At 39.0% G+C, this 27,169-nt stretch overlaps 1 protein-coding gene across 49 annotated transcripts in view; it reads right to left on the bottom strand.

The window, feature by feature from the left end:
* MAP4K4 (mitogen-activated protein kinase kinase kinase kinase 4) overlaps window positions 1-27,169 on the bottom strand; it is a 180,420-nt gene that overhangs the window by 46,076 nt on the left and 107,175 nt on the right. For all 49 annotated transcript variants that reach the window (XM_037527994.2, XM_054701927.1, XM_037528013.2 and 46 more), the window contains exons 4-9: window positions 11,553-11,678; window positions 10,426-10,536; window positions 6,227-6,317; window positions 4,128-4,258; window positions 1,871-1,925; window positions 63-141 (exon numbers count right to left, since the gene is read on the bottom strand). In XM_037527994.2, coding sequence (XP_037383891.1) covers window positions 63-141; window positions 1,871-1,925; window positions 4,128-4,258; window positions 6,227-6,317; window positions 10,426-10,536; window positions 11,553-11,678 — 593 coding nt within the window. The remainder of the gene's footprint in view (window positions 1-62; window positions 142-1,870; window positions 1,926-4,127; window positions 4,259-6,226; window positions 6,318-10,425; window positions 10,537-11,552; window positions 11,679-27,169) is intronic.

Genomic DNA, 27,169 nt, shown 5'->3' with positions numbered 1-27,169 from the left:
ATAAAAGTAAAAAGAAACAAAAAAGGGGGGGGGGTTAAAAACAAAAACCACACATAGCTTACCATTTTTTTGACTTCAGCCGGGGAGGAGGGTTTCTAGGAATGAGAAACAGTGCTCTCATTGGATGCATGTCACAGAGAGCTGGGAAAAGGAGATGGTGGTGTCAGTACGGCACTTATTTTATTGATTCTTGATTTCTAGGGCTCATTCACAGTATCAAATGCATCAGATTGGTACGCTTCATGTCAAACAGTCTAGCCATTTAGTTAAGACCCTCAGGCCATACTCTGAATTCCCAATTTAAACAAAGCAAAATATAAAGAGGACAAGGGCAACAAAACAAATATACAATTTCAAATAGACATTGGAAAGTTTTCATAAATGAAAAATATTGATTCAAAGTCTTAAAGGAATTAAAAACTTAAGTTTCCAAACCATGTATGAGATTACAATGAAAATAATTGCATTTTTATAGTTGTGAGGATTAAATTAGCTCTGTTTATAAAGACCTCCCTTCACACAATGACTGAATATAGTAAAGCACAGAAATGTTAGGCTCTCCAGAAATGTTAACTGCTCACCGTTATAGCTAATATTACTATAAATGAGCAAAACTATGAGAATAAAATAGAATTGTTTAATTCTGTGCAATTAATGTTTGTACTATCACTTGTCCAATATAAGCATGTTTGGTATACATGTACACGTTAATTTGTCACAATTATGCAATGTGTAGTTTGTGTTTATCTTTATGAGAATCTTACAAGACAATTGAGAAATGGGAGTCCAAGAGAAAGACGATACTGTTCCCACTAGGAAAGAAAACTGAAATAAAGGACCAGGAACTATTTCCCGTCTCAACTCCTTAGAGGGAAACATGTAGTTTTCCAGACAGACATTATTTCTGTATTACAAACTAATTCTTAGCTGTTGGTAATTTTTTTTTTCATTCATTCAACAAATATTTACTCAGCAGCAACTATGTACCAGACAGTCACATATCTTTGCATACAGCTTTTGTTTGGGGGGACAAGCAGAAAATGTCATTTTCCTTCATTCCCTGCAATTCCCTTTCTTGTCCCTGATCAAAAATCAATTTTACGAAGTTTTCATGGATTTAGAAGCAAAATTACAATTGCCAAATCATGGAACCAAGCAAGTGCCCTTCAACAGATTAATGGATGAACTGTGGAGCATAAATATTCAATGGATTATTATACAACTGAAAAGAAAGATGAAATTGTGGCACCGGGGACAAAATGGATAAATTCCTAGGTGATTATGCTGAATGAGAGCAGTCAAAAAGTGAAAGATTTCAGATGGTCTCTCTCATCTATGGAATATAAAAATGCCAAAAAAAAATTACATGAAAACAACAGAATAAAAATTTGAACTTAGCAAAAAATCTTGTTATCAAAGTGGATGGGGTAAAGGGTGGAGAGGATGGGGAAGGGAGGCAGATGGAATATGGGCATGGGTGGCTCAGTGAAGCTAGTAAGTTAAAAAAAAAATTAGATAATACACCTTGCCCTCCTTGTGATAATTCTGTATTGATCCTTTGTATCCATTATCTGTACCTTATAATTAAAAGTTCCATTTCTGGAGTGGGGAGAAAAAAATATTTATTAAAAATTTTAAAATATAACTTAAATAAATAAAAATGGAGCCTACAGACCTCAGGGAGAGCTCCAAAGAATAGTGAATGACAAGAAATAGTTTTACATCTAAAATTTCACTGCATTTAGGTTTCCTTTAACAAAATCACCACCAGGAATAATATTATCCACACAGCTGTTCTTTTTGAAGTTCTGAAACTGGGTTTCAGTTACATATATAACAAGCAAGCTATAAAGGAAAGAACACTACTTACGGGGAGCACCCTCTGCCATCTCAATGGCTGTAATGCCACAAGACCAAAGGTCACTCTGCAAAAATAAAACAGCATGTTATAGATTCATGTTAACTATGAAGACAGTAACCTACCATTGCTGGTTATTCACACAAATAAAATAAAAGCATTCTTTAGTGTGTAAAGGGAAAGGAAATTTGCCAGGAAGTTATAAGCACAAACACATTAGTAAGTATATCTTACAAATGAATGGATAACTGATAAAATAAAGATAAAATCGATTTGTTAATTAGAACCATTCATATCTATGAAATGAACTAGAGATCTTTGTAAGATCTTTGTAAGAATTTCAAGTGCCCACTGATCACGATCTACTAGTAAGTTTTTTTATTTCCTTGCAACTATTTGACAATTTAGATTCTTAGTCCAGATTTACCTTTATGTTTTTGTTAATATCTCAAACTTAATTAAGATGCTGAAAGTTTAAGGGCTAGAAAGCCTTTAAAGGGTCTGAGCTGAATTCACAGAGCTAATCTTTTTGAAGTTCTGAAACTGGGTTTCAGAACCATAGTCCACTAGTTTGAATTGTGCTGCTGAGTCTCTTCGCTCCTCCCTCAAACAAATGAGTAAGCTACAAGTACCTATTTGTACATGACATCTTCTCTTTCTGATTCCCCTGAAATATTAATTCTAAAGTTTGAATTTTAATGTTATTCCCCAGTAAAATATGAGTTTCATGAAGGTAGGAATTTTTGTTTATTTACTTTGTATCTCCAGAACTCTAACTGGATTAAGCACTCAATAATAGTTGGCTGATAAAGGAAATTTTATCAGCCAATTTCTTTGAGCCCAGACAAAAAATTTCAACAAGCAAATATTGGAGTTACCATTAGTATATATTTTTATATGCATACTAGCCAAAGATTTAATTAAGGTTGTTCCGTTGAAGAGTTTTATAATCTATAATTAAGTTGCAAAGTTCCCACGTGTGAGAATGTAAAAATGAGGACAGACCCACAAATTCCTTATTTTTAAGGCTTTTCCTGTACTGTAAGGGTGTAAAGCAGAGGTTCACCAACTTAATCTAGTGACTAATAGCACCAGCAGAGGGATAAGCAAATGCTCAAGCCCCCTAATGTGAGGCAACATGAACCACACCCACTCCATGAGCTTGCTCAGATGACATTACAAAGATCTGTAAAGTTGAAATGAAAAAATGGTAAAACCAATCTAGGGAACACTGCCTTTCCAACAACTGACGTCATGTTGGAGGGGATTCTCAATTAAAAGATATTCAATGGCCAAAAAATATAATGAAGTAAAAGATAATGGTGGGGGCGAGGGGGAGACATTTAATGGCCAAACCAGATATATTATGCCTTATCCTAAAGTGAATACTGGTTTGGACAAACCACCTGGGTCTAATTATGAACTTCATAATAAAGGATTATTTTTAACTTCAGCATGATAATATTTGGGGCATGTTGGGAAACATTTTAAAATTTTGGAGATATTTAATGATGTACTAAAGAGTGAAAAGACATAAAGTCATAAAGATTTAAAAAAAACTCTAACATGTCAAAAAAAAATCCCTCTGTATCATAGGTAAATTGAGTTTCAAAATACAGTATTTATAATAAATATTAAAATATACTAGGACGTGCACCCAACTTTGAGTAACATTAACAGACACATTAACTACTCTGACTCATTTAATTAAGGAAAAGGTTTTTTTTTTTCCCCTTTCAAATAGTTTTTATAAGCATTCAACCCAGTATAATGATCAAACATGGGTTTTACAAGATCAAAAGCATGCACTTTTGATTCAAGTCCCTAGAGGTCACTCTAATAATTTAAGTATTTTGTGCACCAAATCAAAGTTGCAAGCTCTTTCACAAGATGACACTATTGCTCTATCTTCTGATAATACTTTAAAAACAGTAAATGCCTGATTATAATATAATGTTCAAATTAAAAAGGATAGCAAACAGAGCAAAAACTTTCACTGAGGAGTTCTAAAGTTCTATGCATAAAAAAGAGATGCACACTGCCTTGAAAGCAGTTTATTACTTAGTAAAAAAAAAAAACAGAGCTGATACAAAATGGACAAATTGCATCTAAGTACTGTCCTGGCAATTTGCACTTGTAACAGGGTCCCAGTTTGTCCTGAAAAAGGAGAAAGGAATAAGGGAGGGATATGTGATTTGTAAGCAAAGAACTTATCCCTCAGGAATATCACAGACGCAGTGTTAAGGCCAAAGTAGGAGGTGCCTCTTACTCTGTAATCATAGGTGGCATCTGGGTTCTCGTCACAGGCAATGACCTCAGGAGCCATCCAGTAGGGGGTGCCTATGAAGGTATTTCTCCTTCCAACAGTCCTGTCCAGCTGAGCACTCACACCGAAATCGACTGTGGAAGGAAGAAGAGAAAAGGAAAGGTAGAACAGAATTAAATAACAAGTATAATACAAGACAAAGAAATGTTTAGTTGTCTTCAGAGTAAAATGAAACTGTAATGCTTCACAGACATGCAACCTCAAGATCACTAAGGTCAGTAAGGAGCACCCTTCCAGAACAGACACCAAGAAGATCCTGGAAGGCTAGACCCCACCACCTCCATGAGCTTCTATCAGTTTAATCACCAGAGTAACTTTTGGATGAATTTTCAGTGAGTTCAAGGAATATGCCTACTATGAACAAGATCCAAGTCCAGAAAGTCCCAAGTTAAGAAGAACTGACCAAGACCCAGCTGACTTATTTCTTAAGTAGCACTGACCATATAAAGAGAAGTAAACAAAAAGGTGTTCTGTAATGAATACAGTACTGAATTAAAGAGAAGTAAGCAAAATCATAAATACACTAAGAAACACCCCCCTAAAGTGCTGGAAACTTCTGATTTTTCGGAGTGATATCAATATCCCACCCAACCGAATGATGATGATAGTCTAGAAGAAAGCCCCAGAGTGAGAGGCAGCGCTTGTAGGTCAGTGTCATCACTAAACATTACCATTACCTCTAGAAAGAGCGCATAACAGTGGGGCTGCTCATGCAGAAGATCTATAGAGGCCTCAGATGATTCACAGGGGTCACAGTGTCAACTTCTGTGTACAGAACATGTTCAGAAAAATCACCTGGTCAGGTAGCCAGGAGGTGGGCTCATATGCTGAAAGCTCCTCTGAGACAAAGGTACATGGCCCAGGCAGTCACCGCATTTCACAGCTCTCTGCACAGCAGCAACAATCAATCACCAAATGATACAGGCCTGGCCACATGGTGCCAGTGCAGGGAACACACACAACTTGCTGAGTCACCAGGGACAAGAACAATGCAGGGCCCCCTATCTTAGCTTTGAGGGAATTTTCCAAATAGTAAACTATTCCTCCATAGACAATCAATAAAAACAGGTGCTAAGAGAGAAAGTAATGGTGAAGATCCTATTTTTAAAGTAGAAGTACTATGCACCTACGATTTGTGAAAGGTGGATTAGATTTTTACATACGTATTTAAAAAAGTGTGAGTGTGCATGCACGCGTGCGCGCTCGTGTGTTTGTGTGTGTGTGTGTGAGAGAGAGACACACAGAGAGAGAGAGAGAGAGAGAGAGAGAATGAACATACTGCTAAGTGACAGTACGATGGCAACAAGTTCAGAGCCAGGTAAGGGAAACAGTAAATATAAAAGAATAATTATAAAATCATCTCTGACAAGACACCATGGGCTCCATCCATCCACGCATAAACTACATTCAAGGCATTCTGTTAGGTTCTGGGTAAGAATACACTAGAGAATAAAACAATCCTAGTCACTGCACTCCCAGAACTGATAAAAGAGTCAGAAATATGAACAAATATCTATATATTATAAATTGTGATCAGCATTATAGAGGAAATAAACATTGAGGCTCAATACAAATGACTGGGAAAGTACCTGAGGATGCAGAAAAAACTGCAACTTCAGAAAATAAGGGTGTGTTCCCAAAGGGGAACAGTACATGTGAAGGTCCTGAGGCAAATCCAAGGAAATTTAAAATGAGTGAGGAAGTGGAGAAAAATGAGGAGGGTCACAAAAAGAGGATGGAGGTAGGGCGCACCATTTTTTATGGACTATGGCAAGAAATGTGCCATATTCAAAGTGAAACAGGTAGCCATAAATTGTCCTTAAGCAGTGAAGTGACATGATCTGGTTTAAAGATTACACTGGCCACTATACCAAGAACAGCGCACAAGAGATATGCATAGGGGAAGCCCAGTTCCCATTTCTTAAATAGAACAGAAATAGAAATGTTGGGTAACAGACTAAACCTTTCATTAAATTCAGAAGAGACAGGTGTGTTGCTGGCATGCAGTAAATGTTAGACTGTACAGCACATCCATCACATACCAAGTTTCACCTCTGCATTCTCAGTCAGCAATACGTTCTGGCCCTTGATGTCCCGGTGAATCACATGATGGATGTGAAGATGTGCCAATCCCTGAATAGGAAAGACAGAGCTGAACTTTAGTTCTTTGTTACTCTAAGAAAAGAGCCAGGAACATACCTTTTTATAACAAAGTACCCATTTGGATCAAAGGTTCTGTGAAATATATTTAGAACATAAAATTCAGTATGAGTGCATTTACCAGAGAGCCATCCTCAGTAATACCAAGGATACAGAAAGAAGTACCCAGTTCCTAATTGCAATGGGTCATGTCCCCCATGTGAGCAACCACTTTCTAGTTGTTCCTTGAAGACACACTTTAGATTACCATCTTCAGTTTCTCTACTATAATTTGTGCTATTTGTGTACAGGGTGGTTCCTTTCCCACGCTGTATGTCTGTCTTTCAGTGGGTGACCCCATGGGTGTATTTGAACTAGACACATCCCAGGGGAAAGCAAAGGGCTAGAGAGGGCTTTCAAGTTTGGTGGCTAAACACTGCCTAATTTCCTCACTTCACAGTGACAAAGTGCTAACTGTTGATCAATCTCAACTCCACCCCAAGTATAAAACAATTCTGCTATCAAAAGAGCTTTATATTCAAATAAAAGAGTTTTCCTACTCAAGGAAATAAGCCCTGCTGGGTATATACAGCACTTCTGATGACTTTGTATCTGGAATGAAGTTCAAGAACATGTCTCTGAGGAGAGGTGGTGAAACAACAAAAACACATGTGGGTCTCAAGGACAGAAATGCATCATTCTCACAACTCATTTACTTGTTCCATCACTTAGCTAGAGAAGTCAACATGCACAGCCCACCTCCTTCAGATTACCAGCGACCTGTTATTATGAAATGTCTCAATTCAAAAAGATAAGAAGAGTTGATTTGATTTTGTTAGTTTTTTTTTTGTGGGCACTATTGCTATCGTTATTACTTTATAGGATATGAATTAAATACAACAGCTATTCTAGAACACATATTCTAACACAGAGGATCTCTAAAGAATCATTTTATTGAAACAAAATTGAGCTTATTTCATGACTATTTTTCTACCACACAGAAATGTGCAGTGTTATACCACAAAGCACTGACTAGGGGAAAAAAAGCACTAAAAATAAACGGTATCTTAATGCTATACAGTTAGGACAAAGTCCCTCCTTTCAGCCTGGTATAACTTTGAGAAATGAAAAAACATAGCATTCTTAATTTTTTCCAATTCCTGCTTTTAATACTTCAGTATATTTTTTATTGCCCAACTTTCACAAATCCTCTTCTTTATGCTTAGCCACAAACTCAGTACCCATGTCTTCTCAAACAAATGTGGACTGCACACTCTTACTCCTTAATAGAAGTCAGTGTAAGACATGTCTACTTACCTCCCCTATGGCTAAAGGACTGCTGCTTGTACACATAAAACTGTATAGAGCCTAAAAGTGCCTTTATAATGTTAACCTGCATTGGGCCTCCCCAGTGGCAAACCGGGTTGAGCACAGTGCTATGAAGCTGTCTGCAGCCTCTGCAAAACAGCGTGGGTTTGACTGCCACCAGCCAGGGAGATTCCCACATGGCGTGGCAGACCCTTCCTGTCACGCCCGCTGCTCCCATCAGCAGTGCTTCGGTCCATCTGCCTGTTCTGCTCCCCACCCTGTCTCTGGTGAATCCTCTCACCATCCCACGCCTCTGGCCTGTACCCCCCATGCTTGAATGAATAAATAAATCTTTTAAAAAAATGTTAACCTGCATTATGATTACTATGAACAATGCGTACATTTATCCTGTATGAAATGACGAAGGGATGGGGGGGGGGGACATACATGCCCAAGCCCCAAAAGTTAAGCCACAATTTCAAATTAAAATACACAGTATGTAACCATCCTAGTGGGTTTCAAAACTAAGAAGACATTTTTCTTGCTGCTTCATGGATAATGAACAAAGGAACAAAGTCTCTCCTTTAGAATTAGTTTAAAAGGTTACCAATGCCCATACTGGTTTCTACCAAAAGTCATAAAATGTGACTGTAGAAAAGGGTGAGAATGAACATGCTGAAGTTATCTGTAACTCTTTTGGTCTCAGGAGTAAGTTTCAGTGGACCAGGTCGAGAGCGCGTTCTTAACTGATGGTGGAGGCTTACACTCTCATGTCTGAGCCTTCTAAGAATCTTAAAGCAAAAACATCTAAATTTAACATTTACTAAGAAATAAGGACACATTTTGCTAAGTCAGAAATTAGCTGCCCTCCGTTTTTCAAAATGCAGGTTTTACCTGCCTGGGGATAACTGCTTGCATAGGAAACTATGAGAGTTCACCTCCTTCCCACCATATTGCTTTTACAGTTTTGTAGGAGTTACTGAAACTAACTTAGTTAACTCAATAAGCATACAATTCAGCATCATAGACAGACTTCTCCAAAGGCATTTTTTTTTTTTTTTAGCTCATTAGCTTTCGTTGGAGGAAAAAAATCCCCATTCTAGATAAAGCAGAGATGAAGGAAACTCTTGTTCCAGATATTTATTGAGGCAGAAAACATTTGCTGCCTCTCAAAAAGCTGTCCATTAATATCCATTAATGTATTATATTCAGGTCAGTGGGGCCTCAAACAACATAGGCTTCTTTTAAACGTTGCCTGAGTTCAATGGTGGTGAAACAGGTAAATACACTTACTACATATGACAGGAAACAATGCTTGCTTGTATATATGAATATGTAAGTTGTTTTTGAAAGTTAAAATACATTTGATGCCTAGGACACTTATACTAAAACCTAGCTCTCTGTTCGAGAATCCCACACTAGAACAAAGACAACTAATATTCACTGAAAACTAGTTATGTACCCACATGTTATATTAAAAGATTCATATGCACTAATATTTAATTCTTATAATAATGGAGCCTAAGTTATAGGATTGTGTCTAAAATTTACTAAGTTCTGAAAGTTGAATAGCTTTGCCAAGGGTGTGCAGTAGATAAGTAGCACAAGTTACTTAAACCCAAATCTGACTAACTGGAACATTCTTGTTCTGAACCACTAGTCTTTCCTCCCACCATGTTAAGAGTTTCAGTTATTAATATAATAAATACATCTGCCCATTCACTGGCCTCCCTCACAGTAGTATTGGACAGATATGTATTCCCCACCTTTGGGATCTGCTTCCTATAACCGTAAGAGGTAGGAACATGATATTTTATTACTAAAATTTAAGTATGATTACAAAAATATGGTTCTCCCACTTCATCCCCCAACAGCTAGTATTCATCAGATAACTGCCTGTTTTCAAGGGCTCTGTAAAGTATCTAAATAAAAAGAAATTAAAACTTATGTCTCTGAATTCTATCCTGTGAAATTTAAATATAAAAAGTGGGGCAATTTTACTTATATAGATAATACAACAAATATTTTTATTAGTGAGAGAAGCATACGGACTAATTCTAGTTTAACTCCTAGTCTTTATTTTTAAATGTGGTGGGTAAATGAAATATGACAAATTAATTTAAGTGCATAGTGTAGGGTTGGCATACAGAGAAAACCTGTGATGACTGACCAAGGACAGAGGTCCACTGGAAACTCACTGCGCCTTTCAAATACAAAATATTAACTTTCTGACCTGTGCTGTCAAGATGGTTCTACTACTAAATAGCATCTTTTAGAAGCTGCTAAAACAGCAGTTCAGAAACTTCTCTAAGACATGAAGCAGCTTTCCAATTGGCTGTAAATAACATTAAACATTAGAACTTTTCCCCATAAATACTGCAACAGATTCTAACAGTTAATTCCAAAGCCCACAAGACAATTTTGAAAGCCAGCATTCAGCACCACTAATATATTGATTTATAAGTTTATACACAGTATTCCTAAAAAAAACAATGATTAGAGATTATTTCTCTTCCCCTCCACTCTGATTTTCTTTTTAATAGTTAGAGGATGAATTCTGGAAAATACAGAAAAACTACTTTTTGTTTTAAGTCTATGTTCTTTAAATACTCATCTGAATCAAAACCATGATAATGCTTAAACTATCAAAAGCTAGGTAGCTACACAAAGTCCTTAGTTGCCACAGGGGGGAAAAATAGTATGAACAGTCACAATGAATACAAGAAATACTTTGGGCTAAGAAAATGGAAACATGAGACCAAATATGAACCCCACCGCCACACCCTCTTCTTACCCTTAAAATTTCTCTGGAAATATAAGCTATCCAGTCTTCTTTGAGTGTGTTCCCTTTGGTGTTCTTCACAAGGTCTGTAATGGAACCAGCCCCACAGAACTCCATAACAAGCTGTAGGTTAGAAGACAAACTGTGACTAACACACATCTACTGGCAGGCAGTGAGAGCACCATCGATTTCAGTACATACCCAAGAGAAGGCAGGAGAGCAGAATCTTTCCCAAGGTCCTGAGCCTATCATTAACCGTGACTTCACCATCCCATTTACTCACTATGTGCATGTGGTCTAGGACACTGAGAGTTTCGGACACCATACAGCACACCCCAGTGTAGAGGTTCTGTGCTTCTCCTCTCTTATAAGTTCATGAGCATGGGAGGATCATTCTGTTCTTAATTACTGCCCAGGAATCTGATATAAACATTCCCTTAACACTTTCATTTACTAGTGTCAAAAATATTCTATTTTTTCCCCACATTATGATCATCAAACTATTTTATATTAACTGGATTTAATACAAAGGCTAAATGCTACTTTTTAACAGTATAAATTAAAATATATCACTTTCAATACCTAGATGTCTGAACAATATGAATACAAGTATATTTTGAAAGTACCTAGAAAATGAATTGAACTACTCTAAAAATTGCTAACTATGATTAGATTTCAACAATGGAAATTAATTTTCTTAATTTTATCCATTTTCTATAGTGGATCTTTAAAGCTAAAAGTATTAATCTACCTTCCTGCCTTATAAGTTCAACATCTTTCGCATGCTAGTATTGTAACCACAGACCTTGGCCATCATTTGAAATATAAACTTTTTCAAAGGTTAGGTTCAATGTGTCAATTCTAGAAATTTTTATTGTATTGCCTTTATTTTAAATCTCCTAATTTCCTTGCTATTAATGTGCATTTTTATTCTTGAAATACAAAGTTAACTCTTTTCTGTGCAATGTAAAATCACTGTGAATTAACACTCAGTACACCTTCAACCAAGGCCACAGAAGATATGAGACACTACCCATTTTCCTTTGCATTTCTCTACCCTCCTTCTGGAAAGTCCTTAATCCCCTTTTATCACAACCAGCAAAGAAACCTGACAAAACACTTATGAAACATTTGCTTACCCAGAGTTGGTCATCATGTCCTGGAGGGCTCTTTTTAATGAAAGCACCATAGTATGTTGCAATATTTCTATGATGAGAATATTTCTTCAGCATATTTATCTCCAGTTTGATTTCTTCCTCTTCATCCTGAAGAAGAAATAAAGCAAGTGACTTATGAATAATATGACGACTTTAGTTTCTCAACACACAAGCAACAACAAAATTCCCAGTTCAAGAAAGGAAAATATAATACATTCACTTTATTCTCATGCCAAGAATTATGAACTTTAAGGGGGTCTGAAATATAATCACTGACTATAAAAGAAACACAAAGAGTATAAAAGCTAAAGATGAATAAAAGCAGCAGCAAGCAACAGAGGGCATACACTACCTCAGCTCTTCACTATGTGACCTCACAAAATTGAGCCTACTTCGCTAGGTCTCAATTTGCTCAGCTGTAAAAATGGGAGCAAAATAGGGAACTGATGTAATTATTACAAATAATTACTAGGACAGGCTGCTTCCTTTCTAAAGCATTTGTGAATATAAATCATCCAGCACACATGCAATCACCTCTAACAACTCTACCCAGCAGGGTACTACACCCTCTGGCCGGGCTACAGGCTGGCAAATGCAGTCCCTGAGTGGATGATGTGCTTAGTGAGAATCTGCTAACATGGAGAAAAATTCAGGTGAGTCCAATGAGTCCCAGAATCAAAACCCAACTTTGTGATAACAGGTTGTTTTGGATGTGGCTCCTCAACCAGTCTCTTGTTTTATTTAAAAAAGATGAGCAGTAGAAGAAATGCTGAGTGGGCCTCCCTGGTGGCGCAGTGGTTGAGTGCTGGGTTGGGAAGCTGCCCGCAGCCTCTGCAGCGCCGGTTCGATCCCCGGCTGTTCCCTGGCCACGGGAGGAGGGTCCCACATGGCGCGCAGACCTCTCCTGCCGCCCGCTGCTCCCCTCAGCAGTGTACTTCGGTCCTTCTGCCTGCTCTGCTCCCTGCTCTGGCTCTGGTGAATTCTCTCACCCTCCCGCGCTTCTGACTGTACCCAGTGTTTGTATAAATAAATAAATAAATCTTTAAAAAAAAAAAGGAAGAAGAAGAAATGCTGAGTTTGTTTGATGGGATCAGGGAGGGATTGAACACAGTAAAAGGTGACACAGGTCTGGAAAATATAAAAATAAGTTGCCTCTGTGAATGTTGAGAGCTTCCAGTCTCCAATTTTCTCTCACACAGCCCCCCGAGGAACATTCAGTTCCTTGCTGCATACACAACACAAAAAAGGGTTCTGCCAAATTATCTTCAAAGAATTATGCTGAGGAAGATGAGGGGAAAGCTGAATTATAAAGTGAGAAAGAAACAAGAATCTACAGGAAAGGAGAAAATAAGCCTTGGTTTAAAAAGCAGTGTTTAAGAGATAATAAAGAAAATCCTCAAGAAAAATGTGATAAGGAAATCTCGAATTCCATCTACTACATTTCCTTAATTTTCTACAATGACACAGTCGTTTCACTTGTAATTGATGTTCTTCCCCTTTCAGGGAAGGCTCAGTGTTTCTGAGCAGTTTAGATGCACTAGTGCTGCAAGAAACAAAGCGCATATGAGCACACACACACACAGTGATAGGGGAATAAGGAAAAAAGATGTTAACGGGGGCAAAAGATGACACACGCACACGCCCAGAAGAGAAAGCATACTGTTGTAGCTCCCATCTCCACAAACCATCCGTAAGTTCACAGAGACCACAAAGTAAGTTTGGTTTGCAAATATGATGGGTTAAGATAAAAAGTGCATGTTATAAACCAATGTTATCTAAATTAAAAAAAAGTAAAAATCTTTTCAAAAAAAACTCTGTAATTTGTTTCAGCCTCCCCCAGGACTTTGTGCAGTATCTGGCATATTTATTCTGTACATAATATTTACCAAGAAGGCAAATCAATAGAATCTTACTTATACTTTTTCTATCAATTCTTTTTTATTCTTTCTAAAGCATCATTTCCTCCTATTTTCTTTTGACATTTTGTTTTTTGCTTACTTTCTGTAATAAAACTCTCATTCAATCCTTTTTCATCTTGTATTTAATAAAATAACTAAAACATTGAGTTCTACTCTGAGTGCAGCTTTGGCTTCCCCTCATTAGCTGTGATATATTCTGATTCCTTTGTTATTGTTTTTTAAGTAGCAATTTAATTTTTGAAATTGTTTCTAAGTGATTCCATTTTTAGAAAACCTCTTGTTTTTATTAGTAGTAGTATAATTGTACTGTGGTACGTTTAGGAAATGTACTGAGAATTTGTTTAACTTGAATATGGTCAATTTTTATAGATGATACCTAGAAATTTGAGAAGAGTTTCTTTTTATGCATTGGGTATAAAGTTCTACTGAATACTTAAATCAAGCTTACTGTGTTATCAAATCCTTTTGAACGTCTACTCAATTCTGACAAAGGTGTGCTAGAGCTTCCCACAGTAAGATGGTTGTAAAGTCTTGCAATTCTAGTATTTATAACTTTCTATATCCAGTTGTCAATTACAATTTTAGGTACAATAAGTATATAAATATAAACCATTCCATTTTTTCCAAGCTAAAGAGAAAATCTGCAAAATCATTACTTAGACAAGACGACCCATTAAAAAAGTTATTTTTGTAAAATACAACTTTTAGTTGTATATGACTACTTAAGAAACAAACATTTAAAACATGTAATCAGTGACTCTCAGAATGGTAGCTTCCTGCTTGACCTTGAAATGTAAGTATTATAATATGAATGCAAATTCATAGGCATAGTTGTCATGTGACAGTGGCAGATGACTGCAAATATGGAACAGAATCACATGGCCAAGTACAATCTATATAATTGTGAAATAATTCTCATTCAACCCTGTATATATGAAAATTACATCAACTGTGTGACATTTTGAATTTGTTTTAATGTTTAAGGTAGCAATGAAAAATTAGACAGTGACCAGTTAAAATATCTCAAATTTTAAACAAAACCAGTGTTTAGCCTAGCTAATAATGTAGAATAACATACTTCTATTTGGGATCTTTCTTCAAAGGAACTTTATATTTAAACATAAGGCATAAGCAACTGCCCCAAGCAGAAATAAAAAGCCCAATTCACCAAAATTTTATCTTATGCTTTTTTCACAAGCGCACGTTCACATCCAGTGTGTAGTGACTACAACTTTCTAGCACAGGGCAAATGGAACCTGCTCTCTCCTGAGTCACAACTTGTAGCTCACCTGACAGTCTCTCTGGGTTGCTGGGTGACCCAGGACAACCCTAATAGGGTGTGTCGAAGACTGACAGATGCCTAACAAGTTAACACAGGATTACAGTCATAAACACACTCCTGTTGGAAAGGTATGTGGTGCTACTCCTGTGTTGAGGCCACAGATAAATATGCTGCATCCAGAAAACTCAAACATACCACTTCTTTACCTTGGATTGCAACTAAATGATTACAAAGTAAACTAAAAGTTTTATTTCTTTTCCCCTTTTATCAAATAATTAGTAAACCTGCAAGGGTCTGAAGTGTAAAAACTAGATAAAAATAAAAACAACCAGGTAGTAGAATAGGGAAATATCAAAATATTGATTTTAATTTTGTTTTTGTGGTAAGCACATCCAAACACTTCATGCAGTGTGTATATTTTAGTGGACTTTGCGTTATGGAGCCATCCTAACCCCTACTTGCTCACCACTTTACATACACTGGATAAATTGCTCCATAGGTCACTATTCCCTAAAATATAACACCATTCTTGACAGAAATCAAATGCCACCTACAACTCTCCCAAGAGAAGCTTTGTGAGACATAATTAAGGATGACAACATGTTTTGACTAGCCTTGATATAATTATTTTCTATTAGTGACATAACATGTCTTCTATAATCTAACTTGTCACCACTCTATCTGAAGAACAAGAGCTTCTACAGGCACTTGTTTTCAGAACCTAATGATTTAAAACCAAGGACACATTTTAAAATTCTTAAAAGTCTTCAATTCACTACTGTCCGCTGGAATGAAAAAACACTGTACTGCTTGCAAATTATCATGGCATAATGTATTTCCCCGAATCTAAGATGCCTTCAGAGACAATTTATACAATGAAACGATGACTCACCATAAACCAAAAGATATATACTGTAATATCTTTGAAATTGGGCTATGTAGAAGGTAGGAATGGGACACGGAGCAGGTTTTCTATGATCGAGCAGATGGGGTAAAGGAGGAGAGTGTCCTGGAGGCCTCGGTGGCTTTTGCAGGCTTTTATTGGGATTTACCAGGCACAAGGCAGGCAGGCACATGGCAGGCCTCCCAGCCCCCAGCAAGTCTTCACTCTGAGCTCTCCGGCGTTCTATCGCGTTCTCTCTGCTTCTACTTCTCTTCTGCTGGTGTCCCCGTGACACCGCCCTTAAAAACCCCAGTCTTAGCCCAGGTGAATCCCATCTACATATGCCCACACCTTACTCCAGGTGTCGCCATCAGGCATGCACTTGGGAACACAGGGTCCCCTCATCTATCCTAATGGCGGGAGGGCAGAAAAGCCTGATACTTTTTACCTTACCCTACAGGCTATCTCTTCAGAGTCAAAAAAATAAAACATAAGAACACCTTCAATGCAATCAAATTTGGCAATGGCTTTTCTAATAGACTGAAACATCCAAACATGAGCCAAAAATACAATAATCAGATCAATATAATACACAAATGTGAAAAACGAACTGCAAAAAAAAAAAAAAAAAAGAGGCAAGCATATTGTGCTCTCAAAAATCTTTCAAGACCAAGTTCATACTTCGAACACTCCTTCACTATGATTTTTAAATCGGTAACTCTAGGGGCAGGAATGGCCAGAGGGCAGGATCTCTATGATTCTAGCAATGGGTGGAAGGAGAATCCTGGAGCCTTCAGTGGCTTTTGCAGGCTTTTATTGGAATTTACCAGGTACACAGCAGGCAGGGAGGGGTGCTGGAGGGCCAGGACAAGTCTTCACTCTTTCTGGGCTCTCCGGCCTTCTCTCGCGTTCTCTCTGCTTCTGCTGGCGTCCCCGTGATGCCGCCCTTAAAAGCCCGGTCTCTTAGCCCACTTGTGCCCACTTACACATGCCCACATCCTATTCCAGGTGCCCGCCATCAGGCATGCATTGAGGACCACAGGGTTCCGTCATCTCTCCTAATGGCGGGAGGGCAGAAAAGACTGATACTTTTACCTTACCCTACAGTAACTATTTCACAACTAATAAATTAAAAAGGCATTCAGCATCACTAATTTTGATCTACTATGTAATTATGAGTACCCATCTTGGAGAAAATGCACCAAAAATAAATGAAGGAACTGCCAACGACTTTAGTCAACTAACACTGGAATCCTAATTATGACTAATGCTTATAATGTGGCAGTTTAGGTTGTCTTTAGAATAAGGGTATAGTGTACCAACTTCTTAGTTTAAATCTCCCTTTGCTTATTAGTTGAAAACAAGTTTGGTGGTCACATTCCAGTACTTAAGTACATACATACACTATCACCACTACCACCACCACCAAACACCCTATTTAGCCAGAGAAAATAAAGCAGAAAACAGATTCAGAGCAAGCTAGAACTGATACTAAAAACAAATTCCATATGTGAAAAGAAAGGAGAAGTGGCAAAATTACAAAAGTTTATATGCTCCATATGTCTAGGCCAAGTCCAAACAATTTTGCCTTCCCCTCCTCTGTAGTAGGTCACAATCATAGACAAGTTGGGGGAAAAAAACAAAAACAGTAACTTGAGAGAGAAAAAAGGACATTTTGGTAAGAAAGGGAAAGCTCTCCTCCTGGTTTCTCCAATGATAAGGCAGCTGCTGGCCCCACTCAGTGATTTAATGCAGCTGATGCCAATTAGCATTTTGGACTCTAACCAGTGGGAACAAACTCTCATAGAAAAGGTCTTTGTCACAGGCTGGGCTATGACTAGGCTGGAGTTTTCTGTTAATTGCCCTGGGTGCTAGATCTGGGGGAGGGGAGAATATCTGAATAGTGGTAATTTTCTACAGCAGCTAAGGATGTGTAAATGAGTCACATGACAAGTCTGACCCACGCCACCATCTGAACACATCGGAGTGCAAGCTTTTAGAGTTGTTTTTAGTGGCTTCTTAAAACGTTTCAACTTAGTTACCAAATTCTTTCCTTCTACAGATGGCAGTTACCATATGAAGCAAGACAGGCAGCCTCCAGATTAACTGGGAAGATCCAACAGGATTGGAGATGAGCTAATCCATCTTTCAAACCAGTATACTCTTTGCAGAATTAAAACTACTCATTAACAGGTGGACAAAAAAAGGAAGGACAATTTATTATTCACTGTCTCTTTGCTAGTTGGAGAGGACTGATAAAATGAGATATGCAAATATCTGATAGGTTTCATCACCAAGATGTATAAATATACACTTAGAATAAAAATAGCCTTTTTTTAAAAAAACTAGTTTACATGTTTGCTTGTTTTAGTTAATTACTACCAAACTCTTCTTTATGTAACTGCGAACTCTTAGAAAACCTGAACACCTGGGACAGTGACGGTGGACAGCACTGGTTTGGTTCCCCTGCTATACCACCCCAGGGACGCAGTGGGTAACTGCAAGCCCTGAAGATCCTGGTTCAGGGATGCAAGGAGGACCATGAGTCCCCACTGGACTAGCTCCAGTGCTGTGGCTCCCTAGAGCCTCAGGCAGTAGAGAGGCCCATGGTTCCCAGGCCAACATGGTTGTGCCTCCCCACCCCCCACTCCTTTATGCTGATATATCCAGACCCAGTAAAGTGGTACCAGGTGCAGAATGCCTCCAGCCCCAGTGAAGCAGGCAATGGTTGTGGCTTCTCCAAGACCACCAGTCCACAAGCCTGCCAGGAGGTGGGAGGAGGTCAGGTCTGTGTGGGCACCAAGTTTTCACTTTTATATTTGGCTCCTGGCTCACAAAATAGACCAATCAGGTGTGGGTTTTAGGAATCAACCAGGTTCAAACCCAACTCATTAGCTAATTAGTTGGGTCAAACAATAAGAATGAGCTGATTGTTGCTAAATGGTCCAATCAATTACTGAGAATTGAAAACTGTCCATTCAGACTTATAAGATGAAGGACCCTGAAAGATGACACAAGGCAAGACAGGAGCCAGTGTAGGGAGTCTGTTTCCTGGCCTCCAAAGAGGAAGGAGGATCAGTAGCTGACTCCAAAGAGAAGTGGAAGACCCTCACAGAGACCTGGCCACTGCATCAGCTTCCAGCCCTGCCTCTGACATCACCTGAAAGGAGCACCATAGGCCTCTGCCTGGTGTCCCAAAGCGCTGTTTGTTTTCGCGTAAGCCAAAAACTCACAAAAAACTGTTTACACTGGTGTGTCTGACACCAACTCCTGATGACTGATGGTGACCGGCACTATTAACAGGTCACTCTGTCCAGGTGACCGCTGATCATCAAGCTCCACCTCCCAGTGCTGTTGTTTCCATTCCCATCCCATCCAGCATCTGGTGCTGTCCAGCCCGGCCTTCAGACTATTGCAGTGGACTGCAGCAGTGTCATCTCTGCAGCCCTACCTGTTAGCACCTCCAGCTGCCACTGTGAGTTGTATCCTGTCCCAATGCTTACCAGTGCCCTCATTAACAGGATAGTGCCATCTTGCCCAAGTGGTATTTTTTGGGACTTCTGGACATTACCTGGGGTAAGATAGTTGGCTACTTTTGGCCTTAGAAACTCTTTGTTTTCCCTGTTAACCAACCCCACTATTGTTGTTCCCTGAGCTGAAGTGATCTTAAAATTGAGCACGTGACCGAGAAACCGCAGACAGAGGCCTGTCCTCTACATTGGCACTGTCTTTGACCCTCTACAGCACTGCTGTAACCCTGTTTCAAAATGAAAACACATCACCTTTTACTTGGCAAACCCCATGATTAATGCCATGAATCACAAGGAGGCCAAAATACCTATCTGTGATAACCCTCTACCAAAGGTAGAACACAAACATAGTGATTCCACTCAAACAATACAGGCAAACAGGGTGGATTACTATTTTCTCTAAGATCTAAATAAAACTATTAGAACTTCCCAAAGTTTCGTATCATCACCACCCAAAAGTCCTAATAGTTGGCCTGGTCAAGCCTCAGTCTACAGGACCTAACACCATGAGCACAAGTGACTCAACAGTATGACTTGAAATATTTCATGTTAGTACTTTATTTCAGAATCCATTTTCCTCCTCCATAAAGGAACTTACACAAACACATTAGGAGTACCTGCTATTGGGGACTCGAAAGTATGGCAAACTAAAGCAGAACTAAAACCTAGATCCTGAGTGAAAGGGAAAGCAAATCTATGTGACTAGAACCAAATCTTTCATCAAAACATTTGCCAGTAATTGTAGAAAACCAGAATGTTACCCCAAAATATGCTTCACTGATATTAAGATTATTTTGAGCTAGAGCACTTGAAACAGCAGATCTATGACCTCCCCTTTTCTCTCCAAAAGCAAGAGATAAAACACCAAAAGAAAGATGTCCTCCTTCCTTTACCACCTGGAAAAAAGAAATTCTTATCACAAGAGACAGAGTTGAGGTCAAGAGAATTTTGTATAAGCAAACCTCATTAAAATAGCTATCTTACTTTAGCTTCCCTGTCCGGGGCCATGGCAGGCTATTGCGTAGCTTGAAATGCATATAGTTAACAGGCAGCCAGTAAAAGATGCACACGAGACACTAGGGCCAATCAGAGAAAGCCCCACAGTCCAAGCATGCGGAACAGGCAAAGCGTAGGTACAGCGTAAGGTACTTAAGGGTAGGCGGAGAGGAAATAAAGTTCCCCTTTTTGCAGCTTCTCATCAAGTGTGTCAGCCTCTCATCTCATCCCCAGCCCCTCTTCCGTGCCTCTCAAATCCCGGGGGTCAGGACAGGTGGCGCCCAACGTGGGGCACAGACACGAGGGAATTGCTGAGGGACCAGTCTCCGGGTAGGCCGGCTGTGTTTTGAAGGTCAGCTGACCGTCCCATCTGGTTACCGTCGCGTTTGGTCCGGTTTCTCTCAAATTCTGCGGCCACTGCAAATGCCATCAATACCTTGTCATCAGAGGTCGCTGCCGCATTAACTACCCAAAACGCACTCGACAATCATATTCATGCAGGGAATGCTAAACCTGAATCAGCAGATAGCCTTGCTTTAAGAAGAAATTGATATGTTTATGTTGACCTCTCATATCGCATACATATTGCATACATGCCTACCTACCAATATTCTTGTGTTACGCCAGTTGTTTTGCATAATCATTCAGCAGTTGTACAAAGCCTTAATGCTGCCCTGTGGGGCCCCTGGAGCCAGCAATTTCTTAACTATACCTTGCAATTGGCAAAACAGGTTGTCACGATCCACTCCACCAGGGCTGAAGTAATGCAGCCTGGAACCTTCACGTCTTGGCTCTTGAAAGCCCTGTCTTTTGCTAAGGTTTGGAGTGGTCTTGGCCTTTTGGCGTCCGTGCTGTTTGGCAGCCTGGTCATAGAGCAATGCCTTCTTGTCCGCTATGTGCGTCGCCACCGCATACTGTGCCTTGCCTTACGGCAGACGCAATGGGCCCCTGGACAGCAGGAGCCAATATGGATAAACATAGCTCTCCGTACCCTGTGAGCCAATGACGGGTAAGAAGGCGTTGCGGGCATACCAACCTAAGACAGCGCCACTGTGCAGACACAGTGGTTGTGATGACAGGTAAGGATGATACTGTGAATGCCTCAACCTAAGACAGGCCAGGTTTGCACATAAATAAAGAAGGGGGAGATGTCCGGGGAGTGGCAGGCTATTGCGTAGCTTGAAATGCATATAGTTAACGGGCAGCCAGTAAAAGATGCACATGAAACACTAGGGCCAATCAGAGAAAGCCACACAGTCCAAGCATGCAGAACAGGCAAAGCGCAGGCACAGCATAAGATACTTATGCTGAGAGGTAATAAAGTTAAGGGTAGGCGGAGAGGAAATAGGGTAGGCGGAGAGGAAATAAAGTTCCTTTTTTTGCAGCTTCTCAAGTGTGTCAGCCTCTCATCTCATCCCCAGCCCCTCTTCTGTGCCTCTCAAATCCCGCAGGTTGGGACACTCCCTATATATTTTACTTTTCCACAACTGCCTTTTCTTTGTTCAAACCAATATAAAAGCATTTATTTCAGTTTTACCTTTTTATTTCTGAAGGCATATATATGGGATATATATATATACACATGGGATGTGTGTGTGTACAGATATAGATATAGATATAGATATACATGGGATGGACACACTAATAAACTACTTTTCTCTTGTTAGCCTGTTTTTGTTATAGGGGCTGGCCAAGAACCTGGAAGGGTAGAAGGAAAGATTTTTCCTCTCCTACATAATTAAACTTGTAATTAAATTATGAAACAAAAAAGGATTCAGTCATCCAAATTCTGAGGAGATAACAAAGTGATGTTAGTGACATTAACATTTTGCCACTTACAACATCAAATATATTCAGATAACTATACACGTCTTAATGAATAATCAGAAAGAAAAAGATATGTTACTAAAGATTATTCCTGAATTACAGATATGTCCTTCTTTAACTTCCTTAATTTTCTACACTGACATATATTATTTTCCTAACTCGGAAAAAAAGAAGTTAAAGGAAAATTTTAAGATAGAAGAGTCAGCTCCATCGGAATCCAAAATAAGTTTTGCCAATTCACAACTGAACTGAGAGACCTCACACCCTCCTGCTGTTCTAGGGTCACTGTCTACCTACCTGCCTGGCTACTTCCACTATGGTTAGGTATGCAGGGAGGTTGACAGGACCTTGAAATTTAAAGCCTTCCTGGTTAATCTGCCTTCTATTACATCAGTGGCATCACAGAGCCCCGACTCTGGCTTCATGGTCATTTCCCCCTCTTTGCTATGATGGTACCAAATCCAAACCCTTATTTTCTTGAGATCAGAAACTGCCAAATTTAAGTCTTTCTTGAAGTAAAGGAGAAGGGATAGGGAGCCCCTGTTGTCATAACCTTGCTGATCAATCAAAGGCTACCTCACCTCAGAGAGAACCTTGTCTCAGTCCAGTCACACCCTTCCCTAAGCCAGTGACAAGCTCTATGAAGCTTTCCACAATATAGGAAAAGAGTATTATACACACTGAACAGTCTTAAAACCTTAAAAAAAGGGCCAAGAAAAGAAATGACAATGGGGGGGGGGGGAGGCACAGCTCTGAAGAAGGGATGAATGAGTATGATAAGTAGGACATGTTTCTGCATTTCTTACTTGTTCTAGCTCTGCATTTCATACACAAGAGCTCTTGCTTATTTATTTGACAAGATGAGTCAAAGGCTGGCTAGAGTCCGAAAAAAAGTCCTCAATTAAAAAGAATGAAGGGAACTTCTGTTCCTGGCCAAGACAGAGTATCAAGGACCAGATTTAGCCTCCCCCTTGAATAACTAAAATGAAAAAAAAAGAAAAGAAAAAAAACATGAAAAAAGTTTAAGACACTGGACCATCTGCACTGAAGGATAGTCACCCCTCACAATTTCTTACATCGGTGTGATCATTCCTCTTCACTGTGGTATAAAAAAAAGCCAGGAGATGGCACCACTAATAATGCTTTCAGAAATTAAAACTCACCTCCCTATTTTTGAATTCCAACTAAGGAAAGAATTTAAAATGTCTCTCTCAACTTTCCCTACTTTTACTTATCAAGTCATGTGAAGAAAGAAAATGAGAGGAATATGGAGAAAATAGAATTGGATGCTTCAAAGTCCCAGGAGAAAAACAGCTACACTTGGTCAATCTATGGGTGATCTGATTCTATAGTGTCATCATCTGCACTAGACTAGATACATAAACTGACGTTTCACTTAACAAAACCCAAAAGGGAAGTTTTACTCTGAACCAAACCAGTATATTCAGTGATAGCCCATTTTATAATTGGTCCTTCTCAGGAAAGTCTTCTTGGATGCTTTAGTATCTGCCATACATTCATAAAAATGGGTCCCTTAGCCTCTCAGCTGGCAAAACCCTTTCCTCTCCAAAAGCCTCACTCCAGCTCTGTACCAGAGCCATGCCAATTGCAAGTCTCAAGTTCTAGAAGAACCTAAAAGGTAATGAAAACATGAAGTGTCATAAAATCACATACTCTGAAGATAAACAGTTGTCATTCATAGCACTCATCACCCTACAACAATTAGTCCCTATAAGAACATCTACCTTCCCTATAAGAACATAGTTCCAGAAAGGTAGGGCCTCTATTTTATTCATCTCCATTCCCGGCTGCAACTATATACAGATGAATGCTGGTAAGAAAATCTGTAAGGCCAAAAAAAGAGGGGGATTTGGAGGGAGTAAATTCTTAAGTCTCAGCTTCCTTTCATACAAGATGAGGAAGCCCTGACCCATTCTAGGGCTGAGTCACAACCTGGAGTGGAAGAATGATAAAACAAGGTAACACGCAACATGCAAAGATCCTCACAGTGACAGGCACATAGTAGATGATCCAATATAGTATTTGGTAAATTAATGGTAATTATTGATCAAATATGATCTGATAAGTGAACTATAATTATTTTCTGCTTTATAAATTCAGCATTTAATACAATTCTAAACATTTAAAGTGTTCCTGAAGCAACCCAGGAAAACCTAGCCCTGAAGAATTGAGATCACATGAATTTCTGGCATCACTTGCCTCCTGGTAGCAGTCAGGTGTACAGGCAATAAATATGATGCACTTTGACAGGTTTATCAGCTCAGTGCTGTGACAAGCCAAAAGGGCCAAGCAAGCCATGCAAGCCATGCAAGCCATGCAAGCCATCGATTAAACCAACAGTATGCCACTAAAATGGTTAACACCTCTATTTTCTTATACTCTATTTTCGTCCTGACTACTATAGTTAGGTTAGGTCTACTGCTAAAGAATGATTAGCAACGTGTATCCTTAACTACGCATGTTGTTTTATCTCTGTTCACAGAACTCGGTGACAAACTGCAGGTGTTCCTCTTGGAAAAAAGCCATAGATGCCAAAAGGCCACAGAAACCAGAAAGATGGGAGGGGAAAGACAAGCAATTATCTTCCATATGTGATTCAATTAGAAATATGGTGATTGATTGCTGGGATTGGTATTAATCAACTCTATCTCAAAGCGTTAAGGTATGTTACCAACTACTATGCTTCATGTCTACTAGCTACTAGCTTGGTAGCTAGTTGGTAACTCATGTTACCAACTACTAGCTTCATGTCTAGTATTTATATTCTGAAACATGTTTTGAATATAATACACAGTACTGCTGATACTAAGGACTATTTACATTTTATCAGAAATTATTCTTTTGAATGTGATTCTTAAAATATATACAAGATTGTTTAAAATGAGAATTTTATTGCATACAGTGAAAAGTGTTTTCAAGAAAATCTTTAAGAACAGACGGCAACATTACAGGAATAAAGTAATCCAATTTAAACAGGCAAACAGAAATAAAGTTTCCACAGATTCTGAAGACATGATTTCATATCCTATTGCTTCCTTTACCTCATATATAGTCTCCAACCAGCAGTGAACCAGGTGTATAGAACTTACTTAAAGCTAAATAGATGTAGATTTCTTTCTGTAGACCAGATCACTTATCAGGAAGATAAGTGATTATTGAACTTTTTGTTACTAATCAGTTTAAATATAGTAGAATAAGCTTCAGGGCAGTGTACACATTCCATAAAACCATAATGCCATTTTGGTGTAAAAATAGTTCATTACCTTGAGTCATGTTCCTTAACCCATTTTCGTCCTTCTATAGGAAGATGCACACATGTGCATGCACGCTGCCAGAGAAGGGTAGGTGTAGGGTAGTGTGAGATCCTTTTTCATCCTTCTATAGGAAGATGCACACATGTGCATGCACACTGCCAGAGAACACTACAGGCTGGAGTCACTGGGAGAGCCATCTGAGATTCAGATGCTCTCTGGCTGGCAAAGGTTAAACAGTGTCACTCTCTAAACAAAAACATAGTCCTCCCTTACTCCATCAAGGACTCCCTGTATCCTGTATGACTGAAGCAAATCACATGGTGATAGTTCATGTGGAGTCTCTTGCTTCAAGCTGGCAAAGTGGATGCCATTGTTTTAAAACTAGAACTCTCACAAAAGATTTAAAAAAAAAAAGGATCTCACACTACCCTACACCTACCCTTCTCAAGGTAATGGGGGGAGAGTGGGCTTGGATTTCTGCTTGCTTCTGCAAGCCCATAAACTATCACTATCACCAACACACCTACCAGTCCCTCAAATGTCCTCTTTCTCAGAGAGTATACAATGATTTATAGGAACCAAAATTTAAACCAGTTAGTTATATGTTCAAATATATTTCTCCAATAAAGATTCTGAAAGATCATCTGCCAATCCAAACTCATGAGCACAAGGAAGGATATTATGTTGGAACCTGCCCAGCTGACCCATCTCCAATAAGCAATACAAATGGCCAGATTCACCATCTGTCTCGAATTTAAAATTTAAGGTTCTCAATTTTTAAAAAGAAAACCTCAAATTTTTCTCAAATTAAGAGGAAAAAGAAATGTCTAAGTTAATAGCTGAGAGCAAACAAAAGGGTCAATTTGGGGCTTCTAATTCAGAGCTGGGTCCCCTCAGAGGTTAATATGAACTGAAGATAATAACATCCTTAATTATTTGGGCAATAAAGTCCTACAGATATAAAAGCAACAAATTCTGGAAATCTTTTTGTTTTTAAATGGCATGAATTTTTTCAGATATTATAAAAATAAGTGTCAGTCCAAAGAGAAGACTACCCTCAAATGTCACTGCAGGAACCAACGATTAATTACATATTGTGTATATAAATTACAGTATGCACAAATTTATAATGATACAAATATAAATAAATTAAAGCATACACACTCAGTATCTGTAGGTAAGGAAAAATGTCAGGCTTTTCTGCCCTCCCACCATCAGGATATATGATGGATCCTTGCGGTCCTGAATGCATGCCTGATGGCAGGCACCTGGAGTAGGGTGTGGGCATAGGTAGATGGGATTCACCTGGGCTAAGACTAGGCTTTTAAGGGTGGCATCACAGGGACGCCAGCAGCAGCAGAAGCTGAAGAGAAGCCGAAAGAGAAGCAAAGAAGCAGAAGCAGAGATCACAGAAGAGCCCAGATAGAGTGAGGATTTGCTGGGGGCTGGGAGCCTGGCAGGCTCCCAGCCCCCCAGCACCCTTGCCTGCTGTGTACCAGGTAAATCCCAATAAAGGACCTGCAAAAGCCACTGAGGACTCTGACTCCTCCTTTACCCAGTCTGCTGGATCACAGAAAACCTGCTCAGTGGCCATTCCTGCCCTTTACAGTTATCTATATAAGGAAAAAACCCACAGTGGTACAATAAAACCTTCCCTAAACATCCCCTGGAAAAATGCATACAAGTTGCTAAGATATACATCTCAGACATATTGATAGCACTGATTCGGTTCAAACTAAATTCACTGTTTGGCTGAAAGCATCACCACTGTTTTTACTATCTCTAATACCAAAATGAACATCAAACTTAGAGCGAAAAATTTAGCACATATCTGTGGGCACTGGGCTAAGTGATACATATGCACAAACCCAAAATGACAATGGTATT

The sequence above is a fragment of the Talpa occidentalis genome, unplaced genomic scaffold (genome assembly GCF_014898055.3).
Source record: "Talpa occidentalis isolate TD23 unplaced genomic scaffold, MPIMG_talOcc4v2.1 talOcc4.5, whole genome shotgun sequence".
Lineage (NCBI taxonomy): Eukaryota > Metazoa > Chordata > Mammalia > Eulipotyphla > Talpidae > Talpa > Talpa occidentalis.
This window is presented reverse-complemented; position numbering and strand designations above follow the sequence as displayed.